The sequence below is a fragment of the Epinephelus moara genome, chromosome 1 (genome assembly GCF_006386435.1).
Source record: "Epinephelus moara isolate mb chromosome 1, YSFRI_EMoa_1.0, whole genome shotgun sequence".
In the NCBI taxonomy this organism is placed as follows: Eukaryota; Metazoa; Chordata; class Actinopteri; order Perciformes; family Serranidae; genus Epinephelus; species Epinephelus moara.
This window is the reverse complement of record NC_065506.1, coordinates 25,434,013-25,450,577: the sequence shown is the minus strand read 5'-3', so window position 1 is coordinate 25,450,577 and position 16,565 is coordinate 25,434,013. Positions and strand designations below refer to the sequence as shown.

The 16,565-nt window shown below is 42.9% G+C and overlaps 1 protein-coding gene across 1 annotated transcript in view; it reads left to right on the top strand.

Moving 5' to 3' along the window:
• Positions 1 to 7,055: 7,055 nt before the first annotated feature.
• galnt2 (UDP-N-acetyl-alpha-D-galactosamine:polypeptide N-acetylgalactosaminyltransferase 2) overlaps positions 7,056 to 16,565 on the top strand; it is an 89,487-nt gene continuing 79,977 nt past the window's right edge. Inside the window, exon 1 of the mRNA XM_050053438.1 lies at positions 7,056 to 7,529. Within this exon, the coding sequence (XP_049909395.1) occupies positions 7,434 to 7,529 (96 nt within the window). The 5' untranslated portion in view covers positions 7,056 to 7,433. The remainder of the gene's footprint in view (positions 7,530 to 16,565) is intronic.

Genomic DNA, 16,565 nt, shown 5'->3' with positions numbered 1-16,565 from the left:
GTTCCATTGGTGTTTGAGTGTGTGTTGATGGATACTGTGTAGCAGTTGGCACCCTGTATGGTAGCCTCGGCCACCAGTGTGTGAATGTGTGTGTGAATGGATGAATGTGACTTAAAAGTGCTTTGAATGATCAGAAGACTAGAAAAGCTCTACACAAGTGCAGTCCATCACCAATATATCCTTTATAATGTGGTAATTAAGGTTTTGATAAGACTAGCTGAAAACTCAGGTGACAATGTTTCACCTCAAGGTTTATGCAAATGCTTTGAAATATAGAAAAATATTAATTTAACAGAAGAATATCAAAGCAAAGTTCAACAAATTGGAAGACTGTTTATAAAACCTTGCTTCGTCAAAGAGCCTTTTTACTTCAGTAAAAGCTTCACAAATGAGGCATTTAGCTGAGCGCACCTTCCCAGCTCTCCTGCAGCAGCTCTCAGAAATGTTGGATGCTTTTTTTGGTCCTGATTCACATGTCCTCTTGTCTGTTTGTTCCATAAAAAACTCTGTAGGACTGATCTCTGAAGACTGAAGGTCTCACTCTCTTTCTTTACCAGTCTGTACAGAAAATGGAGGCTCTGTTTCAGGGTTAGTCACCAAGTCATGAAAAACAGCAGTGTACTCGTTACTGACTAAAAAAGGAATGTGTAAAGGGATGTTGTGGCATTCTGTAGTGCCGCTATGTATGTAGGATACACAGCAAAAGCACTCACACAGCTTTCAGTTACATGTAACATTTTGTGAAATTTTTAATGCCTGTGTGAAATCTGTGTTACATTGCATTCATCACGAAAAAGGTTCAGTGCTATAAAACTGTCCGCTATCTAAAATCACTCCTCACCAGATGCTCACCAGGCTGATGGAGGTCCCATTTAGGAAATGCATCGGTACACAGCACTCTGTGCAATATTCATTCAATACTATCAAGCTAAAATACTGTATACTAGTCCATACCCACTGAGTGCACAGTTGCCCACATACAGTTTCACATGTCGTGTGTTTGGGATACAGGTCATAGGAAATAGCAGATTAAATAATCAACTGAACCCATTAAGAAGAGCAATGTATTCAGACAGAGTTTTTGTGAATTTGATAGTACGATCGCTTTATAGAAAGAACAGTAGTACCACTGCCAATAGTGGGATAGTTAGTGGGCTAAAACTACATTAGTAGTTGAGGTAACACGTTGAAAGGCAGATAGTTAAAGTGTTTATATGTTGTATTGACTTAAAAGTGGGGCGCACTGGTAGTTCACATGCGAAAGGTGTGGCTAGCCCTTGTTGCAGCGGTGGGGGTTGGAATCTGGCCTTCGTTCTTTGCTGCATGTCTTCCTTGCTCTCTCTCTCCCATCCTTCCTGTCATGCTTCAGTGTCCTGTCAAATATAGGCAAAATCCCCCCCCCCAAAAAAATAAAATAAAATAGGCGTCCTGTTCTACGTATCTACCAAGTTTAGTAAAAATCGATATGGTGGTTAGGCCTAGATAAGAAATTAGCTCTCTAGCGCCCCCATTTTGTCTGATCGGTCAATAATGTAGGGGTCCCCTCAGATTATGTGTGGTCATATGTCTACAAAGTTGCATGGTGATCGGTTATATACCTTTATGTGATGAGCCACGCCCTCCGCAATATTCATTGCCTTATAGAAGCTCAGTTTTAGTAAGTTTTCCAACTTTTGCCAAGAGGGAACTTTAGATATTGGTCCCTAGATTATGTTCACCGAGTTTCATGCAGATCGGTCAAACTTCCTAGGAAGAGATCGATTTGAAGTGTTTTTCAAAAAATTCAAAATGGCGGAAAATCTATAAACCCAGAAGTTATGGGTTCTTGAGGCAAATTTGTTCCTCATGAGGAGAGGCATCTCTGTGCAAAGTTCCATGTCTTTACAACATACGGGGCATGAGATATGCTCATTCAAAGTTTGCAATTTCAATCGGTTGCTATAGCGCCNTATGTATTGGAAAACATGTCACAAATTGGCTGTTGTGCATCTAGTGATGCCGACTAAACACCCTCCTGTCCATGCACTTGTGCCTGTAGAGCAAGCTATGAATAAATGTAATTGACTAGTTGGAGCCAGTTCTTCCAGTTAGGCAAGTATTACAAAATCCTCTCTGTGCAGTCTTGAAACACCTGAACGTCAAGAAGTGGCACTTGTGTTTCACTGGCACGTAATCACAGGTTTATAAGACAATGAAATATAATCTGATAACTTTCTCAGATTATGTGATCAGCTTGTTCACAGTAGTTTGCTAAACTAAGTGTGATGTAGTCTTCCTGTCTTTAAAAGAATTAAGAAAATGTGTGTATGCTTCAAATTTTTTACAGCTGGAACAAACGTACACCTGTGAAAACATAATTACCAAAGAATAAAAAAAGGAGAATATTAATCAAAGAATTGCATTAACCTTCTTGTATATACAATATAAGCGATGATAGTAAGATAAATGCATGTTAATCTCATTTAAAGTAACTCTTTATAAGCACTACATTACAGTTAAGATGAGTTCATAGCCAAGAGGTCGACTTGTTGCGCCTCCTCTCTATTTCTGGAAGCCAAACTGACCTCTTCCGGGGTAACTTGAGACCCTCGTAAGAGTTATTCAGGGCATCCGAGTCAAAGGGCAAAAGATAAAAAGCTCTTTCACCTCTGTGCTGCTAAATTTGCACCACATCTGTTTCTCTGCTACTTACTCCTCCACTTCTCTCCCTCAAACTTCAGTTTGACTTCCATCCATCCATGCTCTAACACTACTGTAGGTAACATAAACACACTGAGTCTCTCCTCAGACCACCATAGCGAGAGCAGCAATGAATAAATGTGTGTGTGTGTGTGTGTGTGTGTGTGTGTGTAATACCACAGGGACGCTCTTCGGAGGCACAGCACAAAGTGTGTATTGATGGTATTTTTTAACTCGGACTGCGGGCCATTTTGCTCTCCAGTCAAAAATCACATTTTTGTCACCATTAAAATGAAAAATGTCAGCTGCAGACTGAAGCACTCTGAGCATGAGCTGGACCTTTTCCTTTAGCCGAAGGTGTTCCAGCTGAGGTCTGTCTCAGAGAGGGTTTATCTGAGTGCCGCTGACCATAGAAATATCAAGTGGTATGACCACGACAGTCTGGTCTGAAATGTCTCAGAATATTTAAAGAGTTTCAAAAACGATCCATCAACTACAGGATGAGGTGACACTCAATGTTTTCTCTTCTTTGTATCTGAAAGTTACTGGATGATATGGAGGCCCATTTGTGCTGCTTTAAAGGCCCAGAAAACCATTTTGGCTTTTCAGTCGGCTTCTTGCAGAGGTGGAAGAAGTAAGAAAAGATTTATCAATGTCAAACCTTGAAGCAGATGGGCTGCAGCAGCAAAAGACCACACTGGGGGTCCAGTCCTGTCAGCTAACAACAGGAAACTGAGGCTACAATTCACAGAGGCTCACCAAATTTACTAGAGAATTGGAAAAATGTTGTCTGGTCTGCCGAGTCTCGATTTCTGCTGCGACATTCAGATGGTAGGGTCAGAATTTGGTATAAACAACATGAAAGCATGGATCCATCCTGCCTTGTATCAACGGGTCAGGCTGGTGGTGGTGGTGTAATGGAAGATATTTTCTTGGCACACTTTGGGCCCCTTAGTACCAACTGAGCATCATTTAAACACCACAGCCTACCTGAGTATTGTTGCTGACCGTGTCCATCCCCACTGACCACAGTGTACCCATCTGCTGATGGCTACTTCCAGCAGGATAACGCACCATGTCACAAAGCTCAAATCATCTCAAACTGGTTTCTTAAACACGACAATGAGTTCACTGTACTGTACACTGTACCTTTGGGATGTGGTGGAACATAAGATTCACATCATGACATGCAGCCGACAAATCTGCAGCAACTGTGTGATGCTATCATGTCAATATGGACCAAAATCTCTGAGGAATGTTTCCAGCACCTTGTTGAATCTGTGTCACCAGAATTAAGGCAGGCTAAGGCAAAAGAGAGTCCAACCTGGTACTAGCAAGGTGTACCTAATAAAGTGGCTGGTGAGTACAGTTTTGCTGTTGGTAAACCTTATCCCCCATCAATTAAAAAATGTATTTGTTCACTGTCTCCATGGAAGTATGTGAGAAAAATTTTCTTCACAAATTCAAGGTAACACTCCATCAATAATTAATATACAAATGGTCATTTTGTGGGTGACGTGTTCCTTTAAGTAAAAGTAGTGATACCACACTGTATGAATACTCGATTACAAGTAAGTCTTGCCTTTAAAGTTTTCCTCAAGTAAAAGGAATCATTAGCAAAATATACTATATAAGTATCAAAACTATAAGTACTCATTTGTTAGAATGGGCCCTGTCAGTGTTATATTATTATATTACTATCATAAGTGATGCATTAACATCACTGTGATAGCTGGTTGAGGTTTGTGGGTAGCTAATAAAACTGTAGAGTAACTACTAACTAAAGTTCAGTAGTTGAATCTGAATTATAGTGAAGTATAAATTAGCATAAAATCAAAATATTCAAGTTAAGTGCAAGTACTTCAAAACTGTAAGCTACTTAAGCTCAGTATCTGAGTAATTGTACTTAGTTACATTCCACCACTGACATCCTGTGTGAGCAGTGGTGTCTTATATAGACTTACAATCCTCTGCCAAAGTTAGAACTGCTTTCCTTATTTGATATGAGACTTGTTCTGTAGGTTTTGTTTTGTCTGTGCTCTTCTGACTGCTTTGAAGTGGATAGGAAAAGGTGATATCAAATATTATTGGCACCAATTACGATTTAGCAACACTGAAGTTGTGATTGTTTGCATATGTTGCTGAGCAAGTATCAATCAAATCCGATCAAACATACACATACCTAGCTACAGAAAAGCACTTGAGGTTTGAAACCACATTTCAAACCATGAACCTTACTGCTGCATAATGTCAACTGTTACTGTGTGTTTTCTCTTCCTCATAATTAGCACAGATCATCTGATAAACTGTGCTGTATGACATCTGATCACTGTGAGAATCGTTGCCATATTCAAGACTTTGTGTGATCCCTCTGACATTTAAAATAAAACCAATGAGAAGCAACAAGGCACTATTCAAAATGTTCTCTGAAATTCACACTGTAACTAACATTTTAGACATTCAGTGATTTCACTGGTTTTATTTGAGGTCTTTGCTGAAATATAAAGTTCTGGTTTGCCATACAAAATCAAAAACATGCACAAATCAAAATTAATATTCTGACTAAAGTGTCATCTAATTACACATCACTCTCAGCCCCAACATGTGTGATCCAGACTGGTTTGAGAACTGACGTAGTGCAGCTGCAGCTGACCCAGAAAAACAGAGCTGGACTGAAAAACTAATTCTTTATGGTTGTAACTGTGTTTGTTTTAGTTTGGTTTGACATTTTACTTTGAGCTCCAACAAAAGGTCAATGTCATTATTGATTATTCTGATGATTTTTTTCTTAATACATAATTTAAATAATGAAAACTGGCTATCGCAATACCCTGAACCTCAGGGTGATGTCATCACACTGCTTGTTATGTTTGTGGTCCAAAACCAAAAGACACACAAACAAAGGGAGGGAAGGAATGAAGAAACTAAGGATGGATCAAAGGAAGGAAGAAAGGAAGGAGGGAGGGAGGAGGTAAGGACAGAAGGAGGAAACAACGGGAGCAAGGAAGGATAAAACATAGGAAGGGGGGAACAAAAGAAGGAGGGAAGAACAGATGTAAAAGGAGGAAGGAAGGAAGGACTGAGCGAAGCAATAAAGGGAGGAAGGAAGGAACAAAGGGAGAAAGGGAGGATTGAACACAAACTGATAGAAGAAGGGGAGGACAAATGTAAGAAGGAGAGAACAAAGGAAGGAACAAAGACCATAGGAAGGAAGGAAAAAAGAATGAAGAGAGGAAGGAAGGGACACAGGAAGGAAGAACAAAAGACATAGGAGGAGGAAGGAAAGAAGAGACAAAGGAATGAAGAAAAGAAGGATGAAAAGAAGAAGGGAAGCAACAATGGGGGAAGCAGCACAGGAAGGAAGAACAGAAACAAAAAAGGGAGGAAGGGATGAATGAAAGGAAAATGGAAGCAACAGATGGAGGGAGGAAGGAAAGAGGTAAGGAAGGATAGAACAGAGGAGGGAGGGAATTAAAGAAGGAGGAAGGATGGATAGGACAGAGGAAGAAAGAAAAAAGAAGGAAGGAATGAACGAACACAGAAAGGAAAAAGAAGGGAGAAAGCAAGTAACACTGGTAGAAAGGATGGGTAGGAAAGGAGGAAAGGAAAACAAGGAAGGAAGGAAGGAAGGCAGAAGAGAGGAAGGAAGAAACAAACGAAGGAGGAAGGATGGATGGATCAGAGGGAGAAAGGAGCAAATGAATAAATGAAGGAACATAGAAAGGAACAACAGAAGCAAGACAGGATGGGAGAAAGTAAGGAAAGAAAGAACACAGGAAGGAAGGAAGGGAAGAAGGAAAAAGGAGGAAAGGAAAGGAAGGAAGGAAGGAAGGAAGGAAGGAGCAAAAGAACGACCACGGGTAGAAAGGATGGAAAAAAGAGCAAAGGAAAGGAAGAAAGGACAGAATGGAGGAAGGAAGCAACAAAAGAAGGAGCAAGGATGGATTGAACAGAGGAAGGAAGGAACAAAATAAGGAGGATGGATGGAGGGAACAGAGGAAGACATGAGCAAAAGAAGGAAGAAATGAAGGAATACAGAAAGGAAGAACAGAAGCACCAAAAGGAAGGGAGAAAGTAAGGAAAGTAGGAACACAGGTAGAAAGGATAGAAAAGAGCAGAAAGGAAACAAGGAAAGACGGAATGAAGAGGGAGGAAAGCAAAGAAAGAAAGAAAGGAGAAAGGAGATAATTGATACTGGTCCCAACCCTTCGGGTTATCTGTGCTGGCCTGGTTCAGATCCAGAGCAGATAAAGGGATTGTTTTAACCCGGTTTAAAGTGTGTGTGGCGCCCCTAGCGTCTCCTCAGAGCTGCTGCAGCTGCACACAGCAGACAGTGACACCATGTAGCATGATGATCACATCCTCTCTCTCTCTCTCTCAGCTCCCGGAGCCACATAACTGAAATTGTACAACAATCATCGCTCCATAACTGTCCCCACCCCCTCCACTCGGCTTTAGCACGGACCCGCACGGCACGGCTCGACTCTCTGCCAGCCCCGGCCCTCCTCCAGGGCTGCCTGAGCCGGCGTTTGATTGGATCAGAGTCGGCTAGCCTTTGCCCTCTAACCCCGCTGATGTTGGCTGGCTGCTTCCTGCTCCCTCCGCTCTCCCTGACCGACTGACGAAGCCTGCCGAAGCCGCACGCCGAAGCGCCCTGCACGGACACAGCCGACCGGGACGAGCCGCTACAGCCCGACCAGACCGGAGCAGAGCCACGAAACGCACAGGCGGGAGGACGAGACGAGCAGGCAGCCATGCGGAGGAAATCGAGGATATTGTTATGTTTTGCGGTGCTGTGGGTGCTGGGGATAGCCTACTACTTCTACTCGGGGACAGCGTTGAACCGAAAGGTAGGATTTCAGTTCCTCGACTGCTTTTTGTGGCCACACAGTCCGTGTCGGTGTCCGTGTGGATGTTTGCTCCCAGGACAAAGCGAAGATGGAGCGGTGTGATTTGGCGCTGTTGTGTCTCTTTTCCTCGCTTTTTTTGCGGCTGCACCGATGCTGTGAAGACTGTGATAAAGGGCCTGCTAGTATCAGTGGGCAGGCATTGATTTGGTGGAGATGAGTGTAGACAAGGGCAGCAGGGTAGCGGGGCTGGCCGGTCGGCGTGCACAGACCTCCCGCTGCGCCGGTGATTGCCTTACCGTGGAAGTGGGAGCGGAGCACGTCCACGCCGGGCAGCCTGTCAGCCACTTTAACGCGGCGGCACCGGTTAATATGAGCTCAGGGTAAAACCGAAAGCATGCACGGTGATTGTTATTAATATTAGGCTGCTGGCCTGGCTCACAGGGCCGGGGCGGGGGGGTTAGCCTATAGAGCACGTCAGCACAAGCTGCTGTTGCTGCTCCCAGAAATGAGCAGAGATCAGGAAGTGTGCAGATTAACGCCGGGGTTAAATCACTGATCATTACACCATGCTGCCAGGATGTGATTTTAAAAACGGCTTTGAAGATGCATAGATTGAATTTAACCTGGCTGCTGGCAGCTGATGGCCCTGCTCTCTGATTTTTATTTGATATACAGTCAAATACCAGATTTTTAGGACCACTGAGTTTAGATTAAGGCAGCCTGTAATGTTCTTATGAACAGTTTTTGTTGAGGCTGTTATAGAGATACAACTTTATGTATCTGATATTCTATCTGCCCCATTTTATCAAAAAGTGTGACCAAATATTCAGAAATAAAGCTGACACATGTGGCAATAACTGAAGTAATTCCCCAAGCACAACATGCCAAACAATTGTCCAGCTTTTCAAATGTTTGAATGGGCTTCTTTCCTTTTACTCAGTTATAATAATGTATAATATCTCTGGCTTTTGGGCTGTTGGTTGGACAGAACAAACCATGGAAGATGCCACTTTGGACTCTACTTGTGATGGCCATTTTAAAGTATTTTCTGATGTTATACCAAACAATAATTGAAAAATTACCTGGCAGAAAAATCAATTAAAAAAGCTGTTGTTTGCAGCCATACTTGTGGCACCTTTCAATATAACTCAACACAGTCATTTTGTACATGCAAACAACATCCGTAAGTTTGCTCTGTGGTTCTCTTATTTCCTGTCTGTGTCATGTAGTTGATTTACATTTCTCAAACTAGCAGGTCTTACCGGTAACACTGCGGGACACTGTAAACTGAAGATAGCTGGTAAGATTGACTTGGTGTATGTGGAGGCATGGATTCCAGTCATGATATACCAGGCCTGTACATGTACATGCAATAGGATGTCATGCATGAAATGTAAGGTAATATGTTCCAGGTGTAGAGGAAGACATGTTCCCATTGTATGTACGTCTATATTCGGGGTGTGTGTGTGTGTGGTGTGTGTGTGTGTGTGTGTGTGTGTGTGTGTGTGTGTGTGTGTGTGTGTGTGTGTGTGAGAGGCTGGGCACAGTCACTTTTTTGTGTTGGGGCAACATCCTACTTGTACTTACCATAAGTGTGTGTCTGCCTGTGCTAATATAGGCCAGTGTAACCTGCAGTGTGTATGTATGAACTGCTCGGCGCGGGTGGTTGTGTGCACAGTACTCTCTCTCTATCACCCCTCTAGATTTTGTTGTGTGTGTGTGTGTGTGTGTGTGTGTGTGTGTGTGTGTGTGTGTGTGTGAACATCCTGTGTGTATTCCACCTGTCTCTTGTCTTGTCCTATCCGTCTCTCTGTGTTTGCTCTGCTCCAGTCAACCAGAGCAACCCTTTTACTTTTCCATTAGGCTGATAGCTGAGTGTGTGTGTGTGTTTGTGTGTGTGTGTGTCTGTCCGTGTGTGTATTTGTGGTTGTTAAGGGGGGTCAAAGTGACACTCAATGATAAGCAACTTTCTCTGGCGTTGGATTGCAGGCAGCATTAATATGGATCCTGGATGATTGGCTGCACCTGGCTGGTGTCTTTACACAGAGGGAGATCTAATCTGTTTAAACAAAGGTGGAGCTGCACAGGTTAAGTGCTGTTTTCCACCCCCGACCCCCCCCCCCCCCCACCCCCACCCCCACCCTTTTCTTTGGAAGACTCCAGGCATTTAATAATTTCTCACTGCTGTCAGGAAACAAACTTTGTAGTGAATTTTTCAAAAGCACTCAGGGTTCATACAAAGGCTTTACAAAGATGGACCAAATCTCCTGAAACGAGGGCTCATGAAACAAAATTACAGCCACCGTCTTTTGAACACTCACTGGTGACTAATGTGTCCCTCTAATGTAACTTTAGGAAATTCAAAATGTAGAATTTGTAGTTGGTTGTGTTGAGCTGTGGCTGGTGATTTTTTTTTAAATTTTTTATCAACGATTCATCTGCAGATTATGTGATGATGAAACATGATGTCTTAAATCGCTAGTTTTGTCTAAATGACTGTCCAAAGCCCAAATATATCCAAAATACCACGTTATAAAATCTTCATATTAAAATGTCTTAATAGTAACTTAATCAACTAATAATTGCAGTACTAGTGCTAATGTCATAAAAAGTTCCTCAGGGGTTCCCTTTGGTTCCTTTACCTTTTCATCTTTTACCTACAGGGGTGAATAACAGATAAGATTTTATTGATACCTATGCCATTACCAATTGTGCCTGTAGGTCCCATTCTCTATTGATTCCCTCATTGATTCCTGATCAGTTTTCTGTGTGGAAAATAGCAGGCCTACACAGGTTTTCAGCATCAATGCAACTGTTTTATTCATCATCTGAAATGGGTACAATGAGAGCCTATTTGTACAGCATATTGCCAGTGTTTCCACTCAAATTATCATTTTACAGACATTACAAGCAGCACTGTTGTCATCTTTCTTCGTAAAATTCAGCCATGTTTTGGAGTGATTCTTCCTCTCTGCCTTGAGTCCTTGTTGCAGCATGGACACGTGCGACATGCTGTCACTGAGAGAAATAACTGATAAGCTTGGAGGCATATGATTCAGATAGATCCGACAATTTGGGAGCGGTTCTCAACTGAAACCATCCCCAGAGGTAAAAATAGGTAAATTGGAAAGGTACGCAACAACCTAATATGTTTGCCAGATATGAATAAATGCTGCCTCTGGATAGTTGCCTTCAAAGTGTGATTCACAAGTGTGTATTTTCATTCCTTCATCAGTCACATGTGACATAATGGTGACTTGCTGATGTCTGAAGAAGATAATATCAGACAAGAAGCATGTTCATGAGCAGTGCTTGGATTTTTTTTAAATAAAAAGATTTCCAAGCAACTGACCTGTCTGACAAAACCAGAGGTTATTTATATGCAGCACACATTTCAGCCCAGGACTCCCTCATCCCCCTCTTACTGTCCACACATCGTGGCTGCATCCACCGTTACACCTCACAAAGCTACATGTTGTTGTGTCATCGCACTGCCTGCAACCACTGTGGTGAATCCAGCAGCTCTGAGCCTGACTGAGCAGGACTCACACTCTCTCACAGCAGCTAAATTCAAATGCCCACTTTTGAATAATCCAAATAATACTGTCTCTGCCAGAGGAATTAGTTCAACTAGTTTCTCCAGCTCCGTCGTACACACCCATGATAGTGTGGCTCTTAAGATCAAAGCACCCGCCAAAGAGCGTTTCTACTATTATCTGTTCAAAAGTACCCTATTTGGAAAACTGTCCCTCTGGTTAGAGTCTGTGTGCCAATTTAAGACACTGTTTAAACACAGTATCAGTGCCTGTAAGCTACTGCAGTGTGCTGTGCAAAAATGAACGTTGGTATTTCTGTCAAATTCTTTGCAAGACTTTTTTTCTTGCAATAAAAAAAGGCTGAAATGTCACCATGTGTCTCCAGAGGTCACGAGCAGACCTTTGCACAAAATGTCCCTCATATCTTTGATCATATATTTTGGGTTGGTGCGTCATTAGGAAAGTTTGTCTTTCTTTTATTAGTGTCCACAGTGATGCTGCGTGTTCCCAAGCATCTCTCAGGTTTACTGGCCTGAATTACACGACGTACAGTGTAAAATGAGACAGGATCGGAGCTGAGACTTGAGCCGTGTTGCGTGAGGTTTACCTGTCCATCAAGAACGTGCAGCCTCATTTTGGTGCTCCCAGAACTTGGGGGGATTAGATGAGTTCCATAATTTCCATAGTCATGGATGGAAAATCATAGAAATATGGAGAGTGTAGAAATATATCATCATGCTTAGAGAGATATCATGCAGACTCATACAGAGGTAATCCCTCTTAATCATCACTTATGACCCACTAGAACTGTGTGTGGGGTTGTGTGTTTCTGCTGACGCTCTCCCCTCTGCCTGTATTTTCTCATGCTCTTCTTTCTTTCTGTGCTCCGGACAGCGCTCAGGTGAGGTCGGGCTTTATAAAAACGTAGCAACCAGGTGCCAGACTGTAAGCAGCAGGCATCCAAGAGACACAGCACCAAAAAATGCAAATATAGTGAGGCAAAATGCCAAACGAGTGAATCTGAGGTGACTTTTGCTGGCGAGCGTGTGTTAACAAACAGAATCTGACAATCCTGCATAATACACCTTTAATTTTTGCATCAAAGGCCTTTTGTCATATTTCTACAGTATTATGAGACGGTTCAAAGAAACTGCATATCCAAAACGCTTCGCAAATTGAAAAAACACAAGCGCATTAACAGAAAACAAAATGTGTTGTAGCTTTTGCATTTGTGTTTTCTGCTGGATATGCATTTTGTTTGAACCGTCTCTGGACCACCCTACTTTATGGATCGAAAGTGACGTTTCCCCTTTCTTCCTTCGACCATGCACAACAACTAGTGTGTAGAATGACAGGAAGCTCTGGGAGACCAACAGCAGCTGCACTGTATCTGTAAGTGCATTCATTGTTGTGTACAGGAGGATAATGTTGCAAACATGAGCCTGCCGGCTCACCAGGATGCCCCATTAAAGTCTTCCTTGTTGGACAGACCTCAGAGGGCTTTTCCTGCCAGCTCTTGAGAGACCAACGTCCCACCCACAAACTGAGTCCACTTTCCTGCTAATCAGCGGCATGAGAATGGGAGCTAGAAGGCAGATAGCGGAGGGTGGCACTGAACCACAGGAAAAACCAACAAACACAGACTTTTATAAGAACATTATCAGCTGTTTGAGTACAGCTACAGGCCGACGGTAATTGTATTTATCAAAGAAGTAAACGGTGTGAGTGTGGTTTTTTGGTGTGTGGCATGGTCACGTCTGTCTTATAGAAACGGAGATCAGCACAAATGTGATGTAGTAATAACCTGAAATGACTACAAGCTGTCCTCACTTGGACAAAGAATAATGGCAACGGGAAGAATGACTGCGAAAGAACAAATCACATACACATGTGGTAAACACAGTCATGCCAGACTGACTCACACACACACACTGTCCACTGTTGATATGGAGCTCAGCTCTTCCCCCAAAGGTGGATCACAGCAGTAGAATTGCAAGTATTTCTCAGCGTGTTGTGATTAGCCAGAGGTTTGGATTAGTTTCTAGTCAGTGGCAGAGGATTCAGAAGTGGGTTCAGTGCTTTTCTTCCAGCAAACTGTGGAGAGGCGCACACATGAATCGGCTCAGCAGGGATTCAGGGAGCTTTTAACGCTGGCTGGTCCAGAGCTCGTGAGTGAAAGTTGCAGCCTCTGTTATCTTCAGCTCTAGGCGTTCAGCTTCTGCCTGTCCATGCAAGTCTCAAACTACGGCTTTATCATTTCATCTGTCTCTCATCGCAGGCAGTGTGGCTCCACCGGCTCGCAGTGTTTTGCTGGTTTAAAGCTGAAAATGTCAGAAAAATGGATCACTTGCACCGCACACTCTCAGTGAGGGTGAAGGTGATGATGGGGCATTATTAGTGTGTGTTTTGTCTTTGGTCTGTTATTCACTGGGTAACGAGCAGAACGAGATGGATGCTGGCCTCTGCTTCTAAACGCAGGAGCCCGCACTGTCTGTCTGGAGTAAGACACAACATCATCACCAGTTATCTCACACAGACCCAGCAGTGTATCTGTAATCTTTACAGTCGGGCCTTTATGTGCACATTTATGCACACACACTGCTTTACTCATAATGTAGATTACATGTGTTTAGAGTCCCTGCTGTTGTGCAACTGCAGTACAGTCATTCTGCTGAAAGAGCTGTGGCTTTAAAACCACTTGAGGCCTCAGCAGTTCAATATGTTTATAATGCCAGAATACAGTGTAATTTCAGCCAGCGAGCACATCCATTATTACAAACTAACTAAATGCAGCTCCATGGAGCAAACACTGAATCGATAAAAGGCTTAAATTAAGCTGGGGATCCCTGGGTACTGAATCCCTCTCAGATATACAGGTTTTTGTTTGAAGTATTGACTGTGTGTGTGTGTGTGTGTGTGTGTGTGTGTGTGTGTGTGTGTGTGTGTTTCTTGTAAGTAATGATCACTTCTGACAGATGCTCAACAGATTCAGAGTGTAAATAGAGACACCAAAGAAGATGTGTCACTGTTGTTGTTTATATGCATTCATTTTTCCGAGGCTATAATTAAACAAAAATACTCTTTTGAACCCAAGAAACTGCGTCACAGTCACAGGAGTTACGCAACTGCCTAGCTGGGAGTCCCAGGAGAGAGAGACTGTGTGTGTGTATCTCTGTGTGTGCTGTGGGAGGCAGTGTGCCTTGCTCATGGGACAGTTGGCAGTGACGTGGGAGGAAAGAAGTTGTTACTGTTTCAACTGGCCCTTTCAGATTTTCCTTGTTGATATGGGGAATTAGCTGTCCGCTAAACCCCGCCCCTGAGGGGAGATTATCCAATCATAGCTTGGCAACTGTAACTAGGCACAGCAGTCGTGTCAAGCTTTGGAGAGTGAAATAGCAGTCTGATGTCACATTTTTCCCCTATCTTATTTGCAGTACTAGGACTAGCTGGCTCCACCCTGCAGTACAGCTCCTTTATTTCCATGTCCTCTACTTGGATCATCAACTCATCCAGCCAGTGTTGACTTGATTAGCTCAGGTCCCCCAGAAACGCTGCTAAGTCTTCCAGTTGTTCCCAGTTGCCACTTGGAGTGTTGCAGCAAAAAAATCCCCTGCGGCCCAAAAAGCATTTTCCCCATAAATCACCATTATACAAGAGATGTCTGTAAAACTGCCAGGATGCCTTGACCTGCAAACAAGGTCAGATATGACTCTTTCTCTTATGAATTTTGGAATCATAGGGGTTTTATATTTGTTAAACTTTCCTCGAGCCGAGAAAAGTGATTTGAAAATCTGTGACATCATCACAATGTAAAGTCAATGAGCTGAGCAGGAACTCAGTGATACAGCAGATTAAACCTGAAAGCTAGAAACTTTTTTTTGGCACACCTGCCAGGCAAGCGGTTCCACTGGACTGAATAGGCACCATCTTGACATCCTGTATCTAGTTATTATTAGGGATGTTCCTGGTGACTAATATCCCTGTCGACTAAATGAAAATTTTAATTAAGACTAGTCGACTAGTCTTAAAAAAAAGGAAGGTTATCATTTTGCGTCCCGGCATGGTGTGTTCAGGCTCAACATATTTCATTAATGTCCTGAAGACTTTACCTTCAACAAAGTTACGTAGAAGCATATTTTACGAGGTCATTGTCATGATGAGCTGCATTATCTTCTCAGATTGGGCGGGATCACAGCGTCTGAGTGTGGCTAGCGTCGCAAGCAGCAGCAGCCGTCGTTCCATGTAGGTTAATATCCAAATGCTTGAGTTGAATGTGGTTGCGCGTTGCTCCAGTTGAGTGATTATATGCCAAACCGCGCTGGTTTTGCGAGAGGACATCTCTCCAATTTCCCACCGTGCTATTTTAAAACTCCAGTCTACTCGAGCATTAACGCAGGGAGGGGGACTGCTGTCCGACAGCTCTGTAGCCCCCTCTAGCGGTTGGCATCTGCATGACAGTTACATGAATAAAACACTAATTGGTTTAAATAACCATCTAAAATTTTTGGTGCAGACTAGCAAGGGGGTGGACATTTTATCGTTTAGACGACTAATCGTGCGCATACCTAGTTATTGTTATACATCTGTGGTCTCATCCTTATCAAACTTATAAAAGTAGGGCTAGCTGGCTGCAGTACAAGTACCAATTATGTTAGCTAGTAGTTTTTATCTCAGCTGGAAGCACCTCTCTCTGAAATTAGTGACAAATGGATTCAAAATTACTAAACCATTTGAGTGGTAAATCTGCCACTGTGTTAACATTCAAAGTGCATATGTGCCATGTGAGAACGGAAAGCTTGACAGGTGGATCAACAGCAGGCTTAAATAAAGTTGGCCAGGCCTGGCAAATATTCAATTAAGCACTTACTGTAATTTAGGCCTCACAAGAAGGACACAGAAAGAGGGGTTGATGATGGAAAGATGAAGACAAAATGATGAGACAAGGGAAAAGTGGTAGCAAAAGAGGGCGGCTGGATCCAAAGCAGGAGAATGGTGGGTTGTGTCGGGTTTGGCAGCTTTTATTTCCACCAGTCTGAAGGAGTTAGTCCCGACCTGCCAGCCCTGAAACCCAATGACTGACTGCGGTGCAGAGACAGACAGCTGTGTAGATACCAGGAGATATAGGCTGAGGCATCGCCAAGAAAGGAGACAAATAGTTTAGTTAACAGCAGAGTAAAGATAGGCGTTTCACAGAGCAGCTCTAATCTGTTGATATCAAACTGTCAGATAGTTTCACAACCTCCTAATCTGTGGCATGGGAACTCCAGTTTATTTATCTATCTTTTGTATCCACCCCCTCTCAGTCATTGGTAGTTTTCTTGTGGTTAAATACAACGGCATGTTGCATCTGTGAGCGCGCTCTAAACTGGATTATTTTCTTCTTAGGATGATTTTCTTCCCTGGCAGGCAGCGAGCATTCATGGAAAAGTTGAAAGGGATCAGGATATCCATTGTTCATGGGACCAGTGCTGAGGCGAGAGCTTTTCAAAGATCTGTTTTT